The sequence below is a fragment of the Budorcas taxicolor genome, chromosome X (assembly GCF_023091745.1).
Source record: "Budorcas taxicolor isolate Tak-1 chromosome X, Takin1.1, whole genome shotgun sequence".
Taxonomy (NCBI): domain Eukaryota; kingdom Metazoa; phylum Chordata; class Mammalia; order Artiodactyla; family Bovidae; genus Budorcas; species Budorcas taxicolor.
The window spans coordinates 27,551,202-27,563,549 of NC_068935.1; the positions used below are offsets into that span (position 1 = coordinate 27,551,202).

The 12,348-nt window shown below is 42.7% G+C and overlaps 1 protein-coding gene across 2 annotated transcripts in view; it reads left to right on the forward strand.

Moving 5' to 3' along the window:
* IL13RA1 (interleukin 13 receptor subunit alpha 1) overlaps nt 1–12,348 on the forward strand; it is a 193,400-nt gene that overhangs the window by 124,111 nt on the left and 56,941 nt on the right. For both annotated transcript variants that reach the window (XM_052663009.1, XM_052663008.1), the window contains exons 3-4: nt 5,456–5,594; nt 6,804–6,924. In XM_052663009.1, coding sequence (XP_052518969.1) covers nt 5,456–5,594; nt 6,804–6,924 — 260 coding nt within the window. The remainder of the gene's footprint in view (nt 1–5,455; nt 5,595–6,803; nt 6,925–12,348) is intronic.

Genomic DNA, 12,348 nt, shown 5'->3' on the forward strand with positions numbered 1-12,348 from the left:
CCTATAGGCACTCCATGAATAATTAATTATGTTAAAATTGGTTTCTGTATTATTGCCTGAATCATTGTATTTATATAAGACTCTCAGTTTCTCAGGGAATTTTCTCCTTTACCATCTCATTAATCACATGCACAGGTAGATATGCAAGATCTGTGTGATGCCAAAGGAAATGGCCATATGGAAAGTGAAAAAAATAAGATGTCCGTGACAGGTGGGATTGACTAGAAGATTCCCTGATGTTTGAGGAAAAATGAGAGAAACTTTCAGCTTTTCCCAGTCGGATGTACAACCAATTTCAGTGAATTTTTGTTAACAAGATTTCGGATTCTTTATGATAATCGTATTTAACTTAAATTTCTCTTAAGAGCCTTATTGGTTTGTAGCCCCTTATAATTGACGGGTTCCTCAAAGCACCATATTGTCTGTTCAGAACTGTTTTATACCTGTATACACTCTGGTTTCTGCATCTGCAGACTCAACCAACTGCAGGTGGAAAATATTCAGGAAAAAAAAAAAATCCCAGAAAGTTCCAAAGCAAAACTTGAATTTTTCAAACTGTCAACTATTTCCATATCATTTACATTGTACTAGGTATTATAAGTCATCCAGAGATGATTTAAGTATAGGAGAGGATGGGCAGAGGTCATATGCAAACACTGAGTGAAGTGAGTAAGGAAGTCACTCAGTCGTGTCTGACTCTTTGCGACCCCATGGACTGTAGCCTACCAGGTTCCTCCATCCATGGGATTTTCCAGGCAAGAATACTGGAGTGGGTTGCCATTTCCTTCTTCAGGAGATCTTCCCGACCCAGGGATTGAACCCAGGTCTCCTGCATTGTAGGCAGACGCTTTACCGTCTGAGCCACCAGGGAAGATCCAAACACTAGGCCATTTTAAATAAAGGACTTGAGCATCCACACATTTTGGTGTCTACAGGAGGCCCTGGAACTAATGCCCCTCCCATGTAAGAGGGGTGATTCTTCTTTCAGTGTGTGGGTGGGGAAGATGGAGGATGTTTGGGATTGAATTTGCCCAGGATTTTGAGGAGGCCAAGGAGAAGTTGTTATTAATGACAGTACTTCGGCTCAGTGAACTGTGGAATCATCACGTCCAGGCAGTTTGGTGGCAGGAAGAGTCCGGAGAACTAGTTAGTGCACCATGCTGCTAGCTCAGTGGCCTGGGGTAAAGTCCTTAACCTCTCTGAGCCTTCATTTCCTTGTGTGTAAACTGTGGCTTTACACTTCTCTGGCTTGCTGGGACACCAAAACTAATGTATGGGAAAGCTTAATGAAGAAAGGATGAAATGGGCTCTCCCTCCCGAGGGGAACTTGCTAATCTGCCTTCCCACAGAGGTGTTAATTGTAGTTTAGATGTTGATTGATAAGAGGCTGGTCAGTTCCAAGTATTTGCCTTTTAAGAGAGGTCCTCCAAATGCGGAAGCCAGTGAAACTCTGGTAGACCAGTTCCCCTTTTCACATTGTTGGCTTCTTCTTGTTCCTAAGGATGGGCCTTAGACAGTTGGAGTCTTAGTAACAACTTCTGGTAGTTCAGCCTTGAGAAATTACAGGAAAGACCCTTGTTAGTGTGTCACCTAAATAATCTAACTGAAACCCCCAGGAGAGGTCACCATCTTTCTAACAGGGCCTTGTTCATTAGCCTGTCAGCCATGCTCAAGGATCAGTCAACTAGATATGCTGACGTGCCAGCCTAGAAGTGGGGCTGACTCCTCAGTATAGTTACAGAAACTTAGACATAAAAGTAACTTTAGGAGGCAGTCGAATCAGAATTGGGTTGGAAATTTTGTCTCTTCCCCTTTCAAGTCTTGTAGCCTTAGGCAGGCAAATCATTTAACTTCTCTGAGCCTGAGCCTCCATTTTCTTGTTTGTAAAATGCTGGGGTGGGGTGGGGGAAGGCTAGTAAAAATACTTACTTCATATAAACGATGTACATTTATGAAAGGAGATAATGTTTGTGATATACCTGGTACAGAGTTTGTGTTCAGTAACTGTTAGCTTTTATTATGATTACTGTTAGATCGAATCATGTAAAATTGTTTCTTTTATAGGTCATATGTATGGTTCGACTAGTATTATTGTTTAATCTTGGTCCCTCCCTTTTGCTCCCAAAGAGACCTGTAAAGCATGGCCTCTGCCTAAGGCCTACTCATTTATTGCAGGCATTTGCATCATTGAAGGCTGCCAATGTCAGGACTGTGATAAACACAGATTATCCCTTCCAATCAGTGATGGGGGATTTTCTGTCTGGTCCTTTTGAAGTTTACAATCCTGAGTCTGAGAATCAGTGGCAGGAGAGATTTTCTTCCCCTCACTCTGTCCTTTGAATATAGCATTAATGTCTTGAGACCACACTGGGATGTATATATTGTTATTGTTTAGTCACTAAGTCGTGTTTGACTCTTTGCAACCCCATGGACTGTAGCCTGCCAGGCTCCTCTCTACATGGGATTTCTCAGGCAAGGACACTGGTGTGGATTGCCATTTTCTTCTCCAGACTCAGGGACTGAACCCACATCTCCTGCTTGGCAGGTGGATTCTTTTCCACTGAGACACCAGGGAAGGCCCATGCTTTGAAGCATATTGATGCAGTGGCATTATAATAGTTTGTATGTATTATGGTGTTTTTGTGACCATCTAATGGTCCCAAATTGCTAAATGAGGTAAATCATTGAGGTCATTTTCAGTCTTCAGGTTTGAGAAACATTAAGATGAAACATAGAGAATCGTAGATAATTAAAAAAAAAATAGAAGACTAGTTCAAGTGGCTGCCCTCCACCAGTGTTTTAGCAATATCTAATCTGGCAATTAGAAGGATCTGGCCTCAGATTTTAGATTTCTTTCATCATCAAGAGACAGGTGAGTCTCACTTGGTGAATAAATTAAAAGGCTGTTGTTCTGGCTAGGCATCCAAAGAAGCTAAAGGTCAAGCTGACCCCCCTTTCCTTCTGAGAAAGGATTAGGAATTGGGAAAGCTGCAGCCTAGCCAAATGAACATTGGTCTTGAGGGGCAGGGATCAGCTCAGGACTCTGGCCTTGATTTTTGACAAATTTTCAAAGGAGCCCAGACTCTCTGTGGGGTGGAGCATAATGTCATACAGCAGCTACCAGTTGAATGAGTCACCACAGCCGAAAGTCACGTGGGAGCCATCAGACATACTTCATCAAGATCTGCTGGGAGGGATCTGGTTCCTGGTCTGATAGAGAGAGGCACACTTGACTTGGCAGTCATTGACAACTGGGATTCCTACTTTATTCATGCCAGTTTAATATTATTTGCCTTGAGCTTCAGAAGAGAATTTATTTTAAGTATTTCATCTTTTCTCCAACCATGTCTTTTCTAAGTTATTTTATTATTCATTTGCTCAAAACAAAAGGTTCAGATTTAGGTACTAAAGTATGTTTTTAATTTATGAAATTCTATTTATTAAAAATATTTGTGTAATAAAATTCAGCCCACTCACTGAAACAATATCTAGTATAATAAGATAACTGAGATTTTTCATTGATGATTCTCACTGATGGCATTTGACCATGCATTTTCCCCTGGGTGTCCTCAAATGGCAAACGCAGCTTCCCCACAAGAATTATCAAGGATTCTTGGTCAGGGCGGCTCCTTCAGGGGTATATAGGACTTTTGCTCAGTAAAATAGTGTGGTTGGTGAAATGTGCATTCAGAGCTTCCCTGCCATCATCAGCAAAAATCCTGGGACTGGTCATCAGTTTCACAGGTTGAGAAACCTCATTTCCTCAGCACACATTCATCAATCCCGGGCCAGTTCCTTTCTTCATCATGGGAACAAGAATGTCAAAACATTCTCAAGAGTCTTTCGAGAAACCTCATTTCCTCAGCATGCATTCATCAATCCAGGACCAGTTCCTTACTTCACCATGAGAACAATAATGGTGAAACAGTCTCAAGAGGCTTCTGTTGGCACAGCTGGTATGTTCCATCCCTGTAGGCAGCAACTGTATGGAAAGCAAAATGATAAGTAGGTTCCTTGGCAAGGAGTCAGGAATTTGTTGTGAAAATGTACTTGGCTCAGAATAGCTGGAGGCACCACTGAGGGTAGGCATGGCTTTGCTGCTGGGACAAACCTACTCAATGTTCATGGACCGAATCACCTTTTCTCCCCATCACAATTTTGTTTGCAGACATTTCTTTTTCTTTTCTTCCAGGGCTGACCAACGAACTCCTCTTTTAGAGTGCTGTCTTGCCTAGTCCTTAGAGCTATTCAGTGTCTCAAAAAGTGTTGTTTTTCCCCCTGTGTCTTTGCTATGGTTTGTTGCTTGATGATTGGCTGGCTACCTCTCAGAGGACATCCTTGGGTCCTCATTTTGAGAGTCTCTCACAGTCACCTTCATGCTCAGCTGCTGGCAGGCGTCTGAAATGGCAGAGTAGCCCCTTTAGAGTGGTAAATAGAGGTAACGCTGACAAAATTTCCCCTTCATGGCTCTCAGCACGTATATAAAAGGAAATGCTGTCTCCAACTTGAGTCAGAAAATATTACAAAACAGGAAGCGCCTTGAAACTCTGATTAAAAGCAGCTCCATTCTTAATAATTCCAACTCTGCCACCTTGGAAAATGTGAATTTCCTGAAGAGTCCTTTAATCTCGTTATTCTAAATCATAATAACAAGATTTGTGATTTTTATCTGTAGGCTGTCTATAAATTGGCTTTCTGTGGTTCCACAAAGCTTATCTACCTTTCAGAATAAGAGTGTGCTGCACTCAGTGCATGTCAGCCCTGATCACTCCTATGTTTATGTGAGATCATCAAAACGGTCAGTGCAGAAAGATGTTTGGTGAAAAGTCGTTCCTCAGCCCTCAGGCTCCCCTTCTTTACTTCCTCTCCTCAGAGGTGACCAGAGTTGCCAGATTCTTAGACCAGTTCATTTGACCTTAATCTTGATGTTATACTACCTCTACTTGGAAGTGAATTTTGATAATCTCACTGTGTTTCCTTTGAGATTGCTCTTAGATAGTTGACATGTTAGCATGGTAGGTTTATAGAAAATGTCATGATGTTTATACATGAAAATGTGTGGAACTGTCTCTTATTTCTATCAGGGTTTCTCAATGGTGGCACTACTGCCATTTAATGTAGGATAATTCTTTGTTGTGGGGGGAGGGAAGGCTGTCCTATGCCTTGTAGAGGGTTTAGCAGCATCCTTGGCCTCCGCCCACTAGATGCCAGTAGCAGTTCACTCTGCCCCCTGCCCTCCCCCCGCCAGTTATGACAACTAAACATGTTTCTAGACATCAACAAATGTCATCAACGGGTGGGAGAACAGAATCACCCCCAGCTGAGAATCACTGAACTGCATACCATTTGCTAACTTTTCATTTTCTTTACACACTTCAGCATGCAAATGTTTTATTACATAAATGTATTTCTGTGTATTGACTACAGCAATACCTTTTAAATTTCTTTACCTTAGAAAATTGCTCCAGAAACTCATCGTTCAAAAGAAGTGCCCCTGAATGAGAGGATCTGTCTGCAGGTGGGGTCCCAGTGCAGCACCAATGAAAGTGAAAAGCCCAGCATTTTGGTGGAAAAGTGCATCTCGCCCCCTGAAGGTAACAACCGAAAGCACTATCTCTTGGCATTTAGAGAATACATCCAAATTATCTACCTGCTTATGTTCATTAATTCATTCCATTTTCAAACACTTGAGTCTAATAAGTGTCAGGCACTTGTACTAGATGCTGACAACACACTGATAACTGTGAGATGCTCACAGACAACTTGAATGACCATGCCTGGTAGTTATAGAGTACTGAATAATTTGGAAAGTAATACACACTGGCACACCCTCACATGCACACACGCACGCGCACACATGCCTTTCCCCTGAATCGAGCTTCTTAAGCTTATTCTGTGAAATGACAAAGGTGTGTGTTATTATCCTGATTCATTTTATGAGGAAGAAGGAAACTGAGTTGCTGTAGATCTTCAGATCCTAGATCCAGTGCCTTAAAAAAATAACAAAAATATTATTCAGTATGGGTAAGAGGCTGGGAGCATGGTTTATAACAAGGAGTTTAATAATCTGAATAAAGCCTAAACTGTATTATGACCAAAAGGTGGTTGGTGATACAAAAAATTATATTATGACAAAAAGTAGCCTTTTAAGGATCACGAGAGATAGCAGGTTTGAATTTTAAACAAAGGCATTTAATTTAGAGATATTATATCATAACTTAAAAGGCTTTCTAAAGGTAGAGATTTCAGATCAGTAAGATTTTCTGGCTCCTAAGACCATAACATGCAATAGGCAGTGACTAAGTGTTATATTTTGTTTACCTTTCCCCAAAATGCTTCAAGAGGAATGTTTGTTTAATTTTTAAAACAAGATATGTCAGTATTGCTCAAATGACAGGAAGGTAAATTATAACTCAGTAAATGTATTTTTTTAAACAACAAGTAGATATATAATGGTTTTTTATGTTTTCACATTCATTTGGGAAACTTCATAGTCATTTCCTACGATTGAAATGTTGTTTGCCCTTTAAACTCTCTCTCCAGTTAGGAGTACAAGAGTTAAGGTCCCTCGATAGTAAAGATGTCTTCTTAATCTGAGGAGATGAGAGAGAAAGTTGTGAGCAAATTAGAATTGAGTTTTCTCCCTCCTGGGTGCCTTCTGGGTCAAATGGGACTGAGAGGTTAGGGGTCAGCTTTCTGGAGAAGCAGCCTGAAGCACCCCCATCACCCCAAGCCCTCAGAGTGATTGGCTAGCTGGCACTACAAGGAGAGGACAGTCGTAAACTCTCGGCTGGATGTTCTAGGTGATCCTGAGTCTGCTGTTACTGAGCTCCAATGCATTTGGCACAACCTGAGGTACATGAAGTGCACTTGGCTCCCTGGAAGGAATACAAGTCCTGACACTAACTACACTCTATACTACTGGTGAGTATGGACAGTACACTTACTTACTGCAGAGGGACTGACTGTGATTGCATTGGGAACCTTTGAAACTAACCTAGTTAAAACGTAAACAGAATACCCTATTCCTTTCTATAGTTTGCTCTAATGAAAAATGCATCTGCTTTTGGTGTCTCATAAAAAAAAAAAAAAAAAACAACCTTAAAAAATAATTATAGATCCACTGGTATGTTGCAAAAAATATCCAAAGAGATCCCATCTACCCTTCACCCAGTTGCTTTCAATGGTAACATCTCATATATAGGGTGCAGTATTAAAACCAGAAAATTGACATTGGTATAGTCCACTGACTTTATTCCAATTTAACCAGTGTTCCCATCCAGGCATTTGGATGTGTATGTAGTTCTATGCAGTTTTATCATATGCAAAGATGCAGAACAGTTCCATTACCACAAGGAGCCCTCTAGTTGCCTTTTTATTTATTTTTAAAAATCAGTTAATCTGTTTGGCTGCATCTGATGTTAGTGGCTACATGAGAGATCTTTAGTTGTGTTATGTGGGATCTAGTTCCCTGACCAGGGATCAAACCCAGGCCCCCTGCATTGAGAGTGAGGAATCTTAGCCACTGGACCACCAGGGAAGTCCCAAGTTGCCCTTTTATAGCTACACCCACTTCCTTCCTGCACCCCCTCTCCCCACACTCCTCTCCCCCAAGTCTCTAACCTCTGTCTGGCAACCACTCATCTGTTCTCCATCTATAATTTTGTCATTTTAAGAATGTAACAGGAACAGAATCATACCAAATATATTAATAACTGTCAGAGGCTGACTGTATTTTTCAGTCTCTGCCTAATACTCTGGAGATCCATCCAAGCTGTTGTATATATCAATAGTCCATTTCTTTTTCTTGCTGAGTGGTGTTCTCTGATATGGATGTATCAGTTTGTTTAACCTTTTATTCACTAAAGGATATCTTGGTTATTTTCAATTTTTTTGCAAGTATGAAGAAAGCGGTTATAAATATTCATGTTCAGGTTTTTATGTGAATATCACTTTTCAGTTCTCTGGAACAAATGCCTTAGGGTGTAATTGCTGGATCATATGGTAATTGCATATTTAGTTTTATTAAAAAACCGCCAAATTATTTTCTAGAGGAGCTGTATTGTTTTACATTCTCACAAGCAATATATGAATGATTGGTTTTTATCTTTCAAAAGGAAAATTATATCATTCCCAGAGTTAAAAAGTAGTTTAGTGCCCCAGAGAATGACTTATATTTCCTATGTGTGACTGTATCTATAAAATTTGTTAAATCTCTAAATTAATCTTTCATTATTTCCTTTCCTTTGGAGCCTAGAATTGCTTATTAACAACAGAACAGGTAAGAAAGAACCAGGTTAATCAACTGAATTTAGTAAAACCTGAGCATACATAGTGGGTAAAGCTCTGAATGGTGAGCAGAGATAAGAAACCCGTCTCTTTACTCCTGAAGCTTCATTGTAGAGGTGACAGCGCTGGACACAGTAGTTCATGTAGAAAGAAGAGGACATGCTGGAGGCTTGCAGAAGTGTAGACAGGCTCTGTGAGAAGTGAGGGTGGAGCTTGGCATGGTGGTGGAGTGAGGTGAGAGGCATTGCTGAAGGGGTGGACTGCCAGATAGGGAAGTGTCTCTGAGGCTGGAGGCTGGCGCTGAGGCAGAATGGTCTCAGGACTGGGAGTATTTAGTTTATGTGATTCCAGGTAGGGAAGCAGGAAGTCTGATGTTGGCAGAGTGCCCTGCACGTGGCTTTGTCCCCCCATCTGTCATTCATTCACACTGTTTCTGAGAGAGTGGGGTATGAAGGGCCACATCCAGAACTTCCAAAGTTACAGGATGAACAGGGCCTTTATCCTGGAATGTCCATTTTGCCCAATGACTGGATGAAAAGTAGGAATACTTTTGGTACGTGACAACCCTCGTGGCTATATCATGGAATAGGACGCCAAAAAATCACATGAATTTTTTAATGGAAACCTCCCAGGTGGCCTGGAGGTTGTCATTCCCTCTCTTCCCCTGTCCCCAGAGGTGCTCCCAGGCAAGTTGAAGGGCACTGCAGGTGAAGGCAGACAGCATTGAATTTACGTGGTTTAGTCTGGAGTCCCCCTGACTCCCCAGTACAGATCATTTTCATGTGAGGTTTGCAGTTTCACTTGCCTGCTGGTGGTACCTGTTGCTTCTCCTTTACTTTAAGCCCTTCAGTGGTTCCTGGTGCCTATGGGCTAAAGTCCAAACTCATCAGCAGGAGCAACAAAGCCTTTTATGCTCGCTCTCCTAACTGGCTCTGTCGCCTCAGTGTCATCCTGCACCCACCACCCAACCCACACTGAACTTCTTTCAGTTCCTCAAACTCACTCTTCAGACACTCAAACAGAAGAGTGGCATACAGACCCAACATTCAGGCAGAATAGTGGAAGCACTCTGCATGCCCTTGTGGCCCAGGCCTTGCCTGTTCACCTGGACATTTCTAACTTGTCCTTATCTCAGCTCAGGCATCTCTTCCCTTCCGGAAAGCCTTCCTTGACCTCTCTAGCCTAGGTACGTGCCCGGTTGTCATGTACCATAGTACCTTGTACTTTCCTGTGTCATAATACTCAGCACATTGCGTTGTCATTTCCTGTTTACTTAGTGGTCATCCTTTCCAGGCTACCGTCTCCCTTGAGAGCAGGGGCTGTGTCTTATTCCCCTACACCCCATGCCTGACACACGGGAGGTGCTCTGAATAGGTTTTTTGAACGTTTGGATGACAACATTCAGAATTGGGGTGAGGACTTAGGGGGCAAGGATAAGCAATTCAGGAGTATTATCATAAGTCATATCACTTCAGTCGTGTCCGACTTTGTGTGACCCCATAGAGGGCAGCCCACCAGCCTCCCTGTCCCTGGGATTCTCCAGGCAAGAACACTGGAGTGGGTTGCCATTTCCTTCTCCAATGCATGCAAGTGAAAAGTGAAAGTGAAGTCGCTCAGTTGTGTCCGACCCTCAGCGACCCCATGGACTGCAGCCTTCCAGGCTCCTCCGCCCGTGGGATTTTCCAGGCAAGAGTACTGGAGTGGAGTGCCATTGCCTTCTCCACAGGAGCATTATAATTCAGGAATAAAAAGAGAGAAGGATGGAGTAGATCTGCCTCCCCAAGAACTAAGCCCTAAAAGAAGCAGCCTGGCCCTGGTGATGTTTTGGTGAAGTCTGGAGAGAGCCGTTACTATAGGCTTAGGATCCCTGAGTTTATTATGCTATTAATTCCTCTTGATTTTTCTAGAGTTGTTATTGGTAAAATCACAGGGAAAACCTTCAAAGAATCTGTCTTTTGCTGGCGCAGGGAAAGGAAGGGAAGAAGTCTTAAAACTTTATCTCAGTCCACGGCAGACTGTGCAGGAAAGTAACCCAAATGTAGAAATTAGGGTAGCTCTGAGAGAGATGATAGCCTAGCCCTTGGAGTTCTTATTAGACAAATTTAGGGAAGTGCCTTGGAGCGTGTGTTGTTATTTAGTCGCTCAGTTGTGTCTGACTCTTTTGCAACCCCATGGACTGTAGCCCACCAGGCTTCTCTGCCCATGGGGTTATCCCAGGCAAGAATACTGGAGTGGGTTGCTATTTCCTCCTCCAGGAGAACTTCCAGACCCAGAAATCAAACCCACATCTCCTGCGAGTCCTCATTAGTTATCTGTTTTATATATAGTAGTGTGTCGTGCTCACTCAGTTGTGTTTGACTCCCTGTGGCCCCACTGACTGTAGCCTGCCAGGCTCCTCTGTACATGGAATTTTCTAGGCAAGAATACTGGAGTAGGTTGCCATTTCCTCCTCCAGGGGATCTTCCCGAGCCAGGGATCAAACCTGCATTTCTTCCATTGGTAGGTGGATTCTTTACCATTGAGCCACCTGGAAAGCCCCACCTTGGGGCATATACCAGCACAAAATGAATCTTAGTGCAGATTACAAAACTAGCATCCCCTCTGGATGAATAAATTATCAAAAACTGGCCCAACCAAATAAGAAGGCATTCTTCTTCCTCTGGACTGAAGTGTTCAACTTCAGAGCTGATGCAGCATCTTACCAAAGCTGACCACAGACGGTGCTTGGGCTGGTTGGCTGGCTTTCAGCCCTTAGTTCATGCTGTGGTGCAGGGATAAGCTACAGCCATGGGATGGCATCCATCCCAAGATAGTGGGGGTTCGCTGACACCCAGTGGTGGGGGGAATGCAGCAGGGACACCACTTCTTGTCATACACATTCCCAGAGTCGGTCATCAGCATGGACTCTTCCTATAACATAGACCTGTACTGTCCAATACAAGAGCCATTAGTCACACATGACTGTGTTTACATTTTAATTTAAATTAATTAAAATTAAATAAAATTAAAACTTAAGTTGCTCAGTTTTACTAGCCAATTTCACATATGGCTAGTGGCTCCTGTACCAGACAGCACAAATTTCCATAATCCCAGAAAATTTTATTGGGCAGGCTGGTATAAATTCTGTATCTTTTGCCCTTACCACCTTATTCTCTTTTCTGGAGCCATACTGCTTGGGTTCAAATCCTGACTCTCTTTCTTACTAGCAGTGTGATTTGGGGCAAATCACTTTTCTCTCAGCCTCCGTTTTGTAATCTGTAAAATGGGAGTAGTAACAATAGCGCTGCCTCTTAAGGATGTTTTGAGGGCTGTTATATGAAGAGTATTTGGAGTTGGCCTAATTGCTAACATCTGTAGAGTAAGCATGCAATGAAAGTGAAAGTGAAAGTGAAGTCGTGTCCGACTCTTTGCGACCCCATGGACTGTAGCCCACCAGGCTCCTCAGTCCATGGAATTTTCCAGGCAAGAATACTGGAGTGGGTTACCATTTCCTTCTCCAGGGGATCTTCCCAACCCAGGGATCCAGCCCGGGTCTCCCGCACTGCAGGCAGACGCTTTACCGTCTGAGCCACTAGGGAAGCCCGTATAGCATGCAATACGTGCTAGCTATATGGTTTTTTAATTATTCATCCCCACTCCCTTGAGGATGCAGCCAGTACACAGAGCTGACCTCTTCCACCACCTCACAGAATTGGCACCTAGCCCACACCTCTTCCTCCCCGCTGTCCCCTAGAGAGATCCTTTCCAATCAAAACCACAGAAGAAAGATAATGGCTCATTCATTATCAAACAGTCAGAATTGGTTTAAGTACCAGTTTAAAATCACGTCAAACAAACTGCCAGAGACTGTTTCCCTAATCTCCAGTCAGAAAAACATGGAGTCATTTTGAAGCCCCAGGGCGATGACTTCCAGTCCTTCAGGGATAGTCTGGCATTGAAGGGAGCCTGACCTTAATAGCTACAGACTAGCCAAGCCAATGAATTTTAGGGAATTTCTTAACAAACTAATCATCTTTAGAGTGCAGGAAATAGTCTTTAATGTGTCCATTTCCTCCTTCT